Genomic DNA, 15256 nt, shown 5'->3' with positions numbered 1-15256 from the left:
CTTTACAGTATCTTTCTTAGATTGAAATTGCTAATTATCCAAAGAGGCAGCCTCCGTGGATGGTAATAATTTATTCAATGATTCACTGTAAGCACTATAGTTGCCAGATGACTAGCATCTTCTACTGTGAAGGTTCTCAAGCTATCCTGAAGCAAAACAAGTTTGCATGACCAGGGAGAGCCTTCTACTAAGCCAGAAAGATTTCCTGCATTTATTTTTCTGAGTAATTTTGGTGCTTCTCAGTACATACAAAAGTAAAACAACTTTTAAAAATATTCTAACCAAACATGCTGAAAAATTCATTCAGCATTGGAGTGTCTTCACTTACTGATTATTATTTTTTTTTTGTTTTTTACAGATGGGGTGAAAAGGAAGGAAATGAATACTTTTAAAATATAGTAGAGATACGAAAAGTTAGATACATTGTTTTCAAACCTTGGTGGTCCTCAACAGGTTATGTCTTGCACAATTAAGAAAAAACAGCTGCTTTTGGTTTCACTGTAATCAATACTGATCAATATGACTCTTGGTGTCTCCCCCCTCCTTCCTTCTCCCACCCCCATTGCTATATACTAGGGAATATATCTCAAATGAATAATACTTGAATTAGAAAATTCCTACCCACTCCAATAGTTTAATGGAAGGACAGTGAACCACACACATTGAAACAGGAGGCCAGAATAACCAACAGGAGGTGGCAGGGAAGGGCAATGGAAGATGTATTGCTATTTAAGATTTACTGAACTCGGTAGCATAATAGTGCTTTAAGAAAAATGCTCTAAAATACATGGTGTCTGCCTTGAGGGGTTATGATCTAAATTAGACAGATGAGACAAGTTGGACAGAAAGTCACCATAAGAAAGCATATGTCCTCAGAGTGAAATATTTTTGAGGTCTATACAAATTTTAAGATTCAACAAACTTAGAGTGGAATTCAGCTAAGAGAAAATAAAAACAATTGTCTTCATTCTCCTTACATGAATTTTCTTCAATACAGCGCCATAGAAAATACATTTTGGTCTCAGCAAATCTGTGTCTCCGTCTCACTCTTAAGATGAGTTTGAGAAAACAAAAGTTCTGTATTGATATACAGGACCAAAAATATATTTCCTCACTGTGCCTCTCTGAAGGCAGGAACCCTGAGCCCCAAACTGAAGTGATCAGTCTTTGTGAAAAGAGTTTAGCAGTTAAAACAACTGAGTTGCATGTCTTTGCTCAGGAAAGATTGGCAATTATGCCAAATTATGTCTAATAGTTTTAGAATGTGGAGTAGTGTTTATTAATGTCTGAAGGGAGGTCCTAAATCTCCTTTTCCCCCCAAATTCCAGTTTTGACTTTAACTGTCATTTTAAAAGATGAAAGAACTGGCTTCATTAAGCAAAGGAGCCTTGAATTTCACTTTTTAATTTAAAACACACACACACACTACACCTATTTCTATTTGACAAGACTAGTTATCTTCCTAAGCTTTCACCTCATTTGTTCATGATATTTTATTGGATATGAAATATGAACATCATTCTCTAGTTGAAGCCAATTTTTCGTTTTTGTTAGTTAACTTGCACTGTTGGCTACTATATAGTTTTTCACTCTTCTTGGGCTTATAAATGAATATTAAACATTTATGAATTTCATTATTCATTTAAAATGTTGAATTCCTTTTGATGAATAGTACACATAAACTCTGGAGGGGAACAAGAAGTATGTATACATAAATCACCAAACTGAAAAACCAAACAAACAAAGAAAAAAAATAGAATTCCTGGCCTTCTTGTTTATAGTTTTTCAAATTTGCAGGTATTTATTGGATGTCTGTTATGGCAAAATTGTAGGAAGCAGTTTAACGCTGGATCTCTACCCAGTCTGGAAAAGAAGACAAACATAAAGTCAAATAACAAACAAAGATTTAAACAACTGACAAAAGGAAGAGAGGAGATGTTATCAGACAGTTCCTTGTCAGTTTAACTGAGTGAACACACACAGCTCTAGGTTTAGAGGAGGTGAGGTGATGTTAGGTAAGGTTATGTTAGAGGGGCTGAGGAGGAGGTGATCACCAAGTTTTAGAGAGTGGAATTACAGATGGATATTGAAGAGGCGGTGTGGTTTGCTGGAAGAAGAGGAGAGGAAGGACCAAAGCTTTCAGGAAATAATGTCCTTAAATAATTGTACTAATTTTGACACATGAAGAGCTCTAGCACATTTACTGAATAATAGTCAACACCCTCCACTGCTCCTTAAGAAACCTCTGTTATGTGTTCTCCTTGACATGACCTGCCCTACCCTCTGTATGGAAAGGGACATTGGAAAATTGCATTGGGAGCTCCACAGAGTTCTCCACAACTTCCTGGGAAAAGTGCACTTATCTTCTGAACGTAGCAGTGAGGCCGACTTTGCCTGTGTCTGCGTTGCATACGCATTGCTCTGGCCAGGCCCAGCTGAGGAAGAAACACATGTTATGCCTCATGAGCTTTGGGTTGTACAGCAAACATCCTCTGCCATCTTTCCACCTGGCGGTCTGGGTGTGTTTGATGGGAAGGTACAGAAACTTAGCCATTGTCTCCCAGCTGCCCCCAGCATGGCCAGGGGTATCATAGTCCATCCAGGTTTTACATGAGTACCAGGAGCAGGGAGTGACAAAGCTCTTCCCTATCTGCCTTGGAGACTTGAAACAACAGCAGCAAGTGATTTGGCAGGAAAAGAAATTATGGGAGAAACACATGCTTGTGACAATGGAAATAATCCTGAAGCATATACTACAGTAAAAAGTACAAGTCCCTGCTATTTATCCTCCCATATTATTTCCCTCTTTAGAGGTAATCATTATTAGAAGTTTAGTGTTTACTTAAAATTAAATAAAACACAAATGGAATCATATGATGCATTTTTAAAAAGTTAGCAATATAATTTAGCTTTCCACATCAGTACATGTTGATCTACAGCATTCTTTAAATGACTGCATCATTTTCCATAGTTTGATGGAACGATGATTTATTTAATGACTTTCCTATTTGTGGGTATTTAGGTTGTATCCAAAGTTTTCCTACAATGAACATCTTGTAATATATTTTTGCTCATTCATTCAAGCATTTGTATGTTTAGTTCCTAAGAGTACTGAGTCATAGGGCACGGACATTCAAAACGTTAATAAATACTGCTAAATGGAATAAAAAACATTGTACCAATTTATGGTCTCACAAAGAATTTATGAGAGGACCCATTTTTTTCACTTTCTTGACATCAGTAGGTATGACCAATTTTTTAAAAAGACTTTAGCACTCCTATGGGGGAAAAGAGCATAATTTTTACTTAGATAATAATTCCCTTAGTTTATATATAATTTCACGTTAATTGGTAATTTATATTTCTTCTATGAATTGTCAACTTGTGGTCTTTATAAAGCTTTTCTGCTAGGCTCTTTGTCTTATTGTTTTAAAATCTTTATTCCCACAAATTTATTTTATATTCCAAGACAACTTTTGGTCTTAGGGAGTCTGATGAACTGAAGAAGAAGGCAGTTTCCAATGCTGACTTTTCTCTCCTGACTTCTGGGACGCACAGAAAAAGCTCCGGCCCTCGGGATCAAGAGCCTCAAGTTTTCCTCCTCCTGTTATCAACTAATGGTGTAACCTGAGGCATGCCACATAACTGCCTTTTTTTAAATCCAGTTTTATTGAGGTATAATTGACAAATAAAATTGTATATATTTAAAGTGTATAATATGATGATTTGATATATGTGTACATTGTGAAATACTTACCATAATCAAGTTAGTTAGCACATCCATCATTTCACAAAATTACCTTTTTGTTTTTTGGTGAGAATGCTTATGATCTACACTCTAGCAAAGTTCAAGTATACAATACAATATTTAATTATAGTCACCATGCTGTACATCAGATTCTCAGAATTTATTCATCTTATAACTGGAAGTCTGCACACTTTAACCAACATCTGTCCATTTCCCATATCCTCCAGCCCCTGGCAACTACCATTCTACTTTCTGATTCTATGAGTTTGAATATATATATTTTTAAATTCCACATTTAAGCGATGACATACAGTATGTGTCTTTGTCTGGTTTATTTCATTTATCATAATGTCCTCCAGGTTCATCCATGTTGTCACAAATGGCAGGATGGCCTTCTTTTTTATGGCTGAATAACATACATACATATATATATATATATATATATATATATATATATATACACACATATATATATGTATATATATGTATATGTATATATATCACATTTTCTTTTGTTTATTTTTACAGTTTTTAATGAAAGCTGTATCTAAGATTACTTTATTCCTGCATCTTCTCAATTGTTTCTTCCTTATATTTGCCCTTTTCCTTTCCTACTTGGCGAGAGTTGGCTTTCTGTTCAAAGATCTTTTTGCGGTCTTTGTCCAGCTTTAGTCTAGTGATAACCACCTTGCTGGGGTGAATGGCCACATGACCTGCCATGCCATTAGCCTTCTCCCGCTGCACTCGTTCAATGTAGATGACGTATTTCTTCCTGTAAACCTGGACCACTTTGCCAATTTGCTGCCCTTTGTAGTGTCCTCGGACAACCTGAACCTCATCATCCTTTCGGATGGGCATGAATCGAACATTGTACTTCTGTCTCAGCTCTTTGGAAAGACGAGAAGACATAATCTTCCTGCAAATGTGGGAAGGTGCACTGAAATGTCTTTTATGGTTCTTGCTCCGGTCAGAAGTCACAAAGGGGTTGAACTTCATTTTGGCCGCTGGCGCTTCAGCGATGGCCCTGTATCACGTTTTCTTTACTCAGTCATCCATAGACAGACACTTAGGTTGTTTCCATATCTTGGCTATTGTGAATAATGCCGCAGTGAACATGGGAGTGCAGATATCTCTTTGGGATCCTGATTTTATTTTCTTCAGATATATACCCAGAAATGAGATTGCTGGATCATGTGGTAATTTTAATAATAGTTTTTAAAAATAACCTCCATACTGTTTTCCATATGGCTGTACCAATTTATATTTCCACAACAGTGTGCAAAAGTTCCCTTTCCTCCACATTTTCACCAACATATAGCCCTCTTATATTATAGTTTTCCCATTAATAAGAGGGTAAAAGTAGACGATTAATAAAACTAGAAGAGTGAAAGGAGATGTCTTGTATATGAATGGGTCCCAGAGTAAGTGATAATCTATCTTTCATGTATTCTATAAATATTCATTGATTGCCGAATATTTGTGAAGCACTATGCTAACGACTGGGCATACAATAGAAAATGGATGTGACCCCTACTTTCATGGGGACTACAGTTTCTAAAGAGCACAGAGGTCATTCTTTATCACACAGGAAAATCTGTAACTATGTGCTATGTAGGGCTCTGGAAGGAATGCAATAGGATCCTATGAAAGCTTATAACAGAGAGACCTGGCCTATTTTGAGAAGACAGGGAAGACCTTGGAATGCTCCAGGAGGAAACAATATTGCAGATGAAACTTGAAGGATAAGTAGTAGCTAACTATTGAAGGGTGTGGGGACAGCGTTCCAGGCAAAGAACAGCAGGTGCAAAGGCCCTAAAAGCAAAGGAGTCACATAGACCACTAGTTCCCAAAGTGGGCTGCGTGAACAATCCACTCAGGTAGGTATAGAAAGAAAGTATACAACCCTATAAGTATTTTTAATAAAAATAAAAAAGAAGTTAAGCTTTAATAGTATTTAATATATGGACTGACACATGTGGCCTCGTTCGCCCATGACCACAGTTTCCTGTGGTAAGTGAGCATTCAAAGAAAGAATGGAAATTTCCCAAATCTCTGGGTCATCCACAGCATCCTCACTTGTTAACTCAGCATGTAGAGACGTACAGTAGTTATACCCATGCCATCCTAAGTGGCAATTATAGCTGATAATATTGGTTTAAATTAACTCTCACTAAATGGACAAGTAGCTTAAAAAGATTCCAGCAAGAAAATCATAAACTGAAGATAATACTGTACGAATAGAAGAATGCGTGCACAAGTGAGCAACAAACATATGGCAGAATGGGCTGTCTCCTGCTCCTAAAACAAACTTTTCATTAGTCTTATGACAAGGTAAAAGCAGTGATGATCTAGTCAGATGTGATCAGAAGTTAGCAAAATAAAAAAAAGGGAATCAAAATGATCAAGAAGACTATTTGAAATGGGTATTTTTTTTTTTAATTTATTGGGATGACAATTGTTAGTAAAGTTACATAGGTTTCAGGTGTACAATTCTGTAATACATCATTTATAAATCCCATTGTGTGTTCACCACCCAGAGTCAGTTCTCCTTCCATCACCATATATTTGATCCCCTTTGCCGTCATGAAATGGGTATTTATATCCCCTCTGAACCATCCCTTAAGCTAATGAGAAGGGAGAAGAAACTGCCTTTTGAAAGAAACTTAGAACACTGAAGAAAACATTTTGAAAATGGATATTTAGAAATAGTTCCAACTTTATGTAATTTTTAGTCCTGAAAAAAATCATGCATGTTTCCTACCAAATTCTTTGTATCTCTAGGGTTGAAAAACTTGGAAATTAAAAATTTCTAATCTGTTTTAAAATCTTACAAATAAAGTGTTTAGTGTTTGAACTAGTGTGTTCACAATATCAACATGCCACACCTTCTGATTCATTTTTAACAGGGAAGAAGGAACATTCGCTTGCCAAATTTCAACAAAAACTCTTTGATGATTGAAGGGTGTGATTGAAACCCAAGCATAAACATACTTGTAATGCTTTGGTAAGTGTAAAAAATGATGCACATCTTCCATTCAGATTTACACATCTTCGTGTAGTAACTGTTTTAGTTTTGACAAACAATAAAATCAAGTATTTTAAAACAAAACCAAGACTCTGAATAATGATACGAAATAGTCCATAACAAACGATACCTGTCAATATTTTATGTGAGAGCAAAAATGTCTTTTTGCATTGTTGATAATGACTTTAAATATTGATGTCATCTTAGCTCATCTTTTTCTAATTTATGTTTGTTTTATACTGTGTGATTCTTAATTTACAAATTAACAAGTATAATATATTGATGGCGCCTGCTTATTTTTTAGCTGATTTTAATCATTTAAGATTGAAAAACACTGGTACTGGCCACAGTATTCAGAACTTCTGAAGGAGAGATGCCACTGTGGGTTAGAGGGTTCCAGAAGGGGGATTTGATCTCTTCAGAAAGCATGGAGCAGCTGAATCAATTGGTCAATGATCTGATCGTGCTGTGGTACCATTTATAGCTACATACAGATTCCTAATTCATAATTCACACCACAAGGGACAATTAACCAACTGTCTGATGATAGCTGATGATAATACTTTACTAATATTTGTCATTTCAGCTCTCAAGGAAGGTTCACAGTCCACCGAGCAAATGGACCATTGATCAAACATTGGTTTGTTCTGGTGACAACTATATTATAGGGTCTGTTTATCTCACTGGCACTTAGGAAATTCAGTCCCTAAATGGATCCAGATGATCTAGCTATTTCGTGTGTGTGTGTGTGTGTGTGTGTGTGTGTGTGTGTGTTAGGAGATGCATGGAAGCTAAGAAGCAAAGGTAGCAGAAAAAAGAGTGTTAAGGAATAAATACAGTGCTGATATTGTGGCTATGAATGTGTGCATGTGGGGGGCGGGGATCTGTCACATTCCCATTCAATCCTGGTCCCTCCTTTTTGTATAGTATTTCCCACTGTTTTTTAAAATGACACATTCTAGGGTGCTGAAAGTCATACTTTCCTAGATGTGCATGCCACATTGGGGGTTTAATCCATGTTAAAAGTGGTCATGAGTCTCCTGACATTGTTGTAATGTGTAGTATCGCGCCGACAGAGAGAAGTCATCTCCCTAATCCAGGCCCCTTTTCTACAAGGGTTCACTCGCTCATTCACAGGGCAGCTGGAATGAGTCATATATCACTTGGTTTCCCAGGTTTAACAGTTTCTGCTCAGTTCTCCTCTTCTCCTCAGCCCTTCGGTTGCTAGGACAGATGACTTAGTCTGGAATTTTTGAATCATCCTGCTTGGAGATCAGTGCTTTGTAAATGACATCTCATCACAATGATCTTTTACCTTTAGCTTTCAAACTGAATTGTATCCCATTACAAAGAGTTGTTTAGGGAGATTCTAGGTCATTTCCATTACAAGTTTCATAACAGTAAGGTAATGCAAAGAAAGATTATAAAATCAGCCTTCCAGAAAAGAAATACCTTGATTGACAGTGCATTTATGATTGTTCCCCAATTGCTTCTTTCTCCCCCATCCCATTGCCCCTGCCACAGAGGCTGACTGGAAGAACTTTATCTGCTTTTAAAATGGATGCCACACAGGGAGAGTTAGAGTTGTACATGAACATCACAGAAACAGCAGATGAAAATCACCTAACATGTTAGAAACAAAAGGCAGGAACAAACCAAATGAGTTGTTAATTTGTAAGTAACTATTTGCCAAGTAAGTAGCTCATTAAAATGCCACAGAGTGAACATTAAGAGTCCAGGGCAACATCAAGGTAAAATTGCTGGGATGCTAATGAATACATACATGTAAACACAACTTTAATATAAATAGGTAATTTCTCAGCAACCCTTCTTCCCCCACCCCTTAAAAAAATCTGTAAGCCTATTAATAGTCTAGCCTATTCTATGCATAATAAAATAAAGCAGAGAAACAGATAATGTTAAACAGTGGTTCAACTAAATAATAATAATAATAATAATAATAATAATAATAATGGAGGCTAACTTGTTGAGAGCACTAATTAAATGCTAGGAACTATGCTAAGAATGTTATTTCCATTTTTTTACATAGACCAAGTGGCAGAGCTAAGTAACTTTAGCAGTTAAGGCAGCTGGTCAGTGGTGTACTGAACACTGCATCCAAGCTCTTTCACCCCAGAGTTCACATGTTTAATTCATTTGCTATTTTACCTCATCCACGTTTATTTTCTAATGAATTAATATTGAATGAGCAACAGTTACCCCTTTGTAATATCTTCCCTCCTATAAGTGCTTGGCACTCATCAATGTCTATAAATTTTTCTTCTTGTCTTGCCACATTTCATTTTATATATATATATACACACACACACACACACACACACACACATACATAAAACTAGGTAGTCACTCAGTCATTCAACACACTTCTAATTTAATTCCTGAGTGACTATCTAGTTATTTCCAAGGAAAGCCTTCTCTCCCATATGTCAAAAGGAACCATTTGTTTTGATCATTCTGCATTTTTAACTCCAGTTCTCCTTATTGATATACTTTCCACTTATGAAAACTCTATTGTAAAAATCAGTTATTGCATCTAGCACACACACACACATGCACATGCCCCACATTTTAATTTTACTTTTTGGAAAAGTAGTGCTGGCAGTTTGTGATTGGCTTTTGAAGTCATTGCTGTTTCTTGCTCAGTAGTGCTGTGCGATGACTATGTAAAGTTCTTTCATCCCTTCCTGGGAATGGGGGCACCGTTACAGCACAGGTGTTTTTCCAATTTTTCTTCAGTTTACTACAATTAAATTTATACCAATGGTCTAAGTCCATGAATATATATAATACCTACTGAGCAGCAGGCATGTAGAAAACTATCAGAAACTGTCAGGATTCCTTGCACTTTTGAATGTGTGACTGATTGTGCAGCCCTAGGTATTTCTGAGACTTAGTGTGAAAAGAAATATCCATGGATTACATCAAGACGGCAGAGTAAGTAAATGCTGTGCTCACCTCCTGTCACAACCACATCAAAAGTACAACCAAACTACAGAAGAACCATCACAACCCACACAAGGGACACTCCTGGAGTACCCAGTGCAGGTGACCAGCGAGACTGTGCCACAGGACCCCATAGGACACCTACTATATTAGGCCACCCAGCCAAGACTGACAGACATAGCAGATCTACCTAATACATAGAAACAAACACAGAGAGTCACCCAAAATGAAGAAACAAAGAAATGCACCCCAAATGAAAAAACAGGAGAAAACTCCAATAAAAGAACAAACTGGAGACAGGCAAACAACCAGAGACGGAGTTCAAAGCAATGGTTATAAGTATTTTCAAGGACCTTAGTAAGAGCTTCAACAAAGAGATTGCAAGCATGAAGAAAGACACAGAAACCATAAAAAAGAAACCAGTCAGAAGTGAAGAATACAATAACTGAAATGAAGAATGCACTAGAAAGAATCACCAGCAGACTAGATGAAACAGAGGATTAAATCAGTGATGTGGAAGACAAGGCAGCAGAAAACATCCAATTGGAACAACAAAAAGAAAAACAAAATCCAAAAAAATGAGAATAGTTTAAGAGACCCCTGGGACAACATGAAGTATAACAACATTCTCATCATAAGGGTACCAGAAGGAGAAGAGAGAGCTCAAGAGATTGAGAACCTATTTGAAGAAATAATGACTGAAAACTTTCCTAACCTGGTGAAGGAAATAGACAAGTCTAGGAAGCACAGAGAGTCCCAAACAGGATGAACCCAAACAGGCCCACCCCAAGATGCATCATAATTACAATTTTTCCCTGAAAATAAGACCTAGTCAGACAATCAGCTCTAATGCATCTTTTGGAGCAAAAATTAACATAAGACCCGGTCTTATTTTACTATAATATAGACCCGGTTTTATAGTAAAATAAGACCGGGTCTTATAACAATTTTTGCTCCAAAAGACGCATTAGAGCTGATTGTCTGGCCAAGTCTTATTCTGGGGAAACAGGGCAAAATGACAAGGGTTAAAGACAAAGAGAGAACCCTAAAAGCAGCAAGAGAAAGGCAACTACTAACTTATAAGGGAACCCCAATAAGATTGTCAGCTGATTTCTCAACAGAAACTTTGCAGTCCAGAAGGGATTGGCACAAAATATTCACTGTGATGAAAAGCAAGGACCTACAACCAAGATTATTCTACCCAGGAAAGCTATCACATAGAATTGAAGGACAGATAAAGAACTTCCCAGACAAGTAAAAGCTAAAGGAGTTCATCACCACCAAACCAGTATTACAAGGAATGTTAGAAAGGACTTCTCTAAGACGAAAAAAAAAAAAAAAATCAAACTTCTGAATAATAAATGGCAATACCTACATATCAATCAACAATTACTTTCAATGTAAATTGATTAAACGCTCCACTCAAAAGACATAGGAGGACTGAATGGGAAAGAAAACTAAATACCTTACATATGCTTCCTTAAGAGAATCACTTCAAATTGAACGACACACACACAGACAGAAAGTAAAGGGATGGGAAAAGATATTTCATGAAAATGGAAACAAAAAAGTGGGGGTAGCAATAGTTATACCAGATAAAATAGACTTTAAAATAAAGGCTATAACAAGAGACAATAAAGGACCCAATAATCCCACTTCAGGGTATTTATCTGAAGAAACTCAAATGCTACTTCAAGGGAACGTGTACATCCATATGTTCATTGCAACACTGTTTACAATGGCCAAGATGTGGAGGCAGCCTGGGTATCTGCCGATGGAAGAATGGATAAGGAGGAGGTGGTACATATATACAATGGAATATTGCTTGGCCAGGGAAGGGAATGGGTTCTTGCCATCTGTGGCAGCATGGATGGACCTGGAGGGTATTGTGCTGAGTGGTGTGTCAGACAGAGAAAGACAGATGCAATGTGATTTCGATTATATGTGGAATCTAAAGAACAAAACAAACAAACAAAACAAACTCATAGATACAGAGAACATATTGATGGTTGTCAGATAGAAATGGGGTTGGGGATGAGTATAAAAGGGAAAGAAATTAAGAGGTATAAACTGGTTTTTACACAGTAGTCATGGGGATGTAGGGTATAGCATAAGGAATATAGTCAATAATACTGTAATAACTATGTATGGTGTCATATTGGTACTAGATTTGTTGGGGCGATAGATGGAAGGGGGTTGGGGGATGGGTGAAAAGAGGAAGGGATTAAGAAGTACATACTGGTAGTTACAAAATAGTCATGGGGATATAAAGCACAGGGAATATAGTCAATAATCTGGTAACAGCTATGTATAGTGCCAGGTGGTACTAGACTAGTCAGGGGATCACTTCTTAAATTATATAAATGTCTTATCACTATGCTGTACACCTGAAATTAATATAAAATAATATTGAATGTCAACTGTAATTGAAAAAAGGGGAGGAAAGGTGAAGGGGAATAAGAAGTCCAAATTTCCAGGTATAAAACAAATAAGTCATGGGGATGTGAGGTACAGCATGGGGAATATAGTCAATACTATTTTGATAGCGTGGTACAGTGTCAGATGGTTGCTGGACTTACCATGGTGATCACTTCTTTAGGTACATAAATTTTGAATAACTATGGTGTACACCTGAAACTAATATAATGTTGTATGGTAGCTATATTTTAATAAAAATTTTAAAAGAAAAAAGAAATATCCATGGATTTATGTCACCTTGTGGAATTCCTAGTGACTAGCAATTGGGCATTGTTTAAAAACTCTTTCAGGGTAAGTGATGTTTGTAAATTGATTTGTGCAAACACATATATATTATGTATTGCCTTGTCATTTGCATAATGAGTTAGTTTTCTTCTGCTGAATGCTCTTCATTTCTTGGGGACACTGAGGAACAGTATCATTCAGAGTGGGAAGACCAAAGCAGTAGAGAGGCGGTTCATGCATTGCTCATGCTGTTCTAGGACCGTCTATTCTAAGCTACTATTTGAAAATAGTCAGCATATGATCTAATCTTAGAACTTCAGATTTTTGTTATTATTGCTTTCCCCTGTGAGTACTTCCATGCATACGTGTGTGAACGATCTGCGATTAAAATTATGTTAGACATAATCAATGCCTGGATATGCATGCTTTCCTGTACAAATGGCAGCATATTGTACTCATGCCTCTGCATCTTGATGTTTACATTTAACAAACTGTCTGAGAAGTAATTTCATCCTTCTGTACTATAGTGGACATTTGATGGCTGCCTTTCTGGTATCCATTCTCTCCTCCTTTCTGAAAGTACTTGGGTTTTCATTTACTTGTCCACGCTCCCCTATGAAGCTTCCGGGAAGGATGCCACCCTGGGCTGACTGGCCAAAGCTAATCAATACTTTCCATTCTCATGGCATATGACCTAAGCTTGTACAGTCAAGATGAACTTCAGGAGTCTTGCCTGGAGGGCTGGGGCAGAAGCACTCTCTTCTCTCAGGGAAGGAACAAGACTCCTTAATCATGGTTGATTAAGTCTCCCAGGGCCAGGAGAGGACTGGGCTTGGGAGAAAGCTTTTATTGTTGACAGCAAAACAGAGATGAGAAGAAACTGCGTTCTTGAGGATTTCCCATTTATGTGATCCACCACAGCGCCTTCATTATTTAAATCAGTTGGCAGTGAATTTTCAGTTTACTTGCAACATAAAGACTCTTAACTGATTGGGGTACATATAAATCTACCTCATTCTTTTGAATGGCCTAACTATAAACACATCACAGTATATTTAATATACATTTAGGTTATTCCAGTCTGCTAGTACTAACCATATTGTAACAAGTAACTGCATATATAGATAGATAGATAGATATAGATATATATATACACATATCTATCTATCTATCTATCTATCTATCTATCTATCTATCTATCTATCTATCTCTCTCTCTCTCTATCTATCTATCTATCTATCTATCTATCTATCTATCTATCTATCTATCTATCTCTTCTCACCCATGTTCAAGCCTGTCAGTAGGATAAATTCTTAGAAATCAAATTGGAGACCTTCAGATATGTACATAGTTAATTTGATAGACTACATTTGGAAATACAAAGAAGTAGTGGACACAAAGAAGTTGCCTTTAGGGTGGGAAGTGTGTGGGGGGCAATCTCCATATATTCTTTTAAATCATTTTCAAAAACTGTGTGGAATACTACTTTTCCCAGAAAAGGGAAAAAAAAATTGCAGGTAGAAGCATTGAATTATGTATCTAAAGGCATCTTAGAAATAATCAGGTCCAGCTGCTCCATTTTACAAATGCGGAAACTGAATTCCTAGGAAGTTCAGGGATTTGTTCACACACACACACAGCAGCTCAGAACAGAGAAGAAATGAGAATCTGGGTTTCCAGACTTCTAATCGGTATTCTTCCATAACAGGGACTCTGGAAGCAGATTCCTTCCAGAGTTGACGGAAGTTGTGCCTGAACACGGATGTAGCATGTGTCTAGCACACGTCATCTGCAGTACCCAGGCCGGAATTGCAACTGCCCTTGGTTATTCAATGAATCAAGTACATGAATACTTCCTAAAACAATAAATTCTTACCATGCTCCCTGCAGGGACAAGGGTTAGTTCTATTTTATGGGTAGGAAACTGAGGAATTGGGACTAGTGCCCTAACCAGAACCAATCAGTGGTGCCTCGAGCTGCATCTGAATCTGACTTGTCCCTGGGACTGTCTCTCAGAGCAGAGAAGTACAAAAGAATGCTGGACTTTGTGATGTAAATGAAGAGAGTGGGGGCCGGCTTAGCACTTTCTTTCACCGCACTAATGTCAAACGATGTGTTCTTGGCAAAGGTTACCCAGACTGCTTTGCTACAGGAAAAAACAACCACAAGAATGAACCGGTCAAGAGGCTATGCAAGGACTTGGAAAAATTAAAATACAAAACCTCATGCCTGGGAGACTGGAGGGTTTTTCGAGTTTACGCTGGTGAAAACAAAGGTCATAGGTGTGTTTATTTATTGGACACATTAGAAAAATCTAATGTCTCAAATTCCCAAAGTTAAAATTTTCCTCACACCAGTGACTCATGTTAGCTCCTTGGTGTTGCTCCCACCCTCAGATTTCTTTAATTCTGGAAATTCACTTGTCCCTCTTTTTGCCCTCAGAGAAAATATGATTTTTAAAACGGGAAATGGTCATTTAGCACAACACCTTTATTTAACAAATGAGAAAAGGGCCATAGTTTCAATGGATGTGTAGCAAGTCTATGCTATAGCCTCTAGATTTTCTGACTCCCTGCCTCATAATATCTCTAAATATAGAAACAGAATTAATTTTTTAAAAAGAAATTATGTTCACCAAAGAATACAAGAGTCTAACTGTACAGTCATTTTTAAAAAACATAAAATGTTGTTAGCTCTGCTTAAGTGAGTATCCTTAGTTTTAAAGATTCATGTGGAAGCTTATAAGTATGATATTTCATGATTATAATTTATTTAAAAATCCTTCAGGAAAAAAAATGAGGCAAAACGCAAAGTGT

At 37.0% G+C, this 15256-nt stretch overlaps 1 protein-coding gene across 1 annotated transcript; it reads right to left on the bottom strand.

Annotated features, from left to right (window-relative positions):
• Positions 1 to 4306: 4306 nt before the first annotated feature.
• On the bottom strand, positions 4307 to 4766 carry LOC109437628 (large ribosomal subunit protein uL24). The gene has a single exon (XM_019716974.2). The coding sequence runs from the start codon at positions 4742 to 4744 to the stop codon at positions 4307 to 4309; it is 438 nt and encodes a 145-aa protein (XP_019572533.2). The 5' UTR covers positions 4745 to 4766.
• Between the last annotated feature and the right edge of the window lie 10490 nt (positions 4767 to 15256).

Source organism: Rhinolophus sinicus, linkage group LG05 (genome assembly GCF_036562045.2).
Source record: "Rhinolophus sinicus isolate RSC01 linkage group LG05, ASM3656204v1, whole genome shotgun sequence".
Taxonomy (NCBI): domain Eukaryota; kingdom Metazoa; phylum Chordata; class Mammalia; order Chiroptera; family Rhinolophidae; genus Rhinolophus; species Rhinolophus sinicus.
Note: the sequence above shows the minus strand (reverse complement) of the source record. Positions and strands in the feature narration are given on the sequence as shown.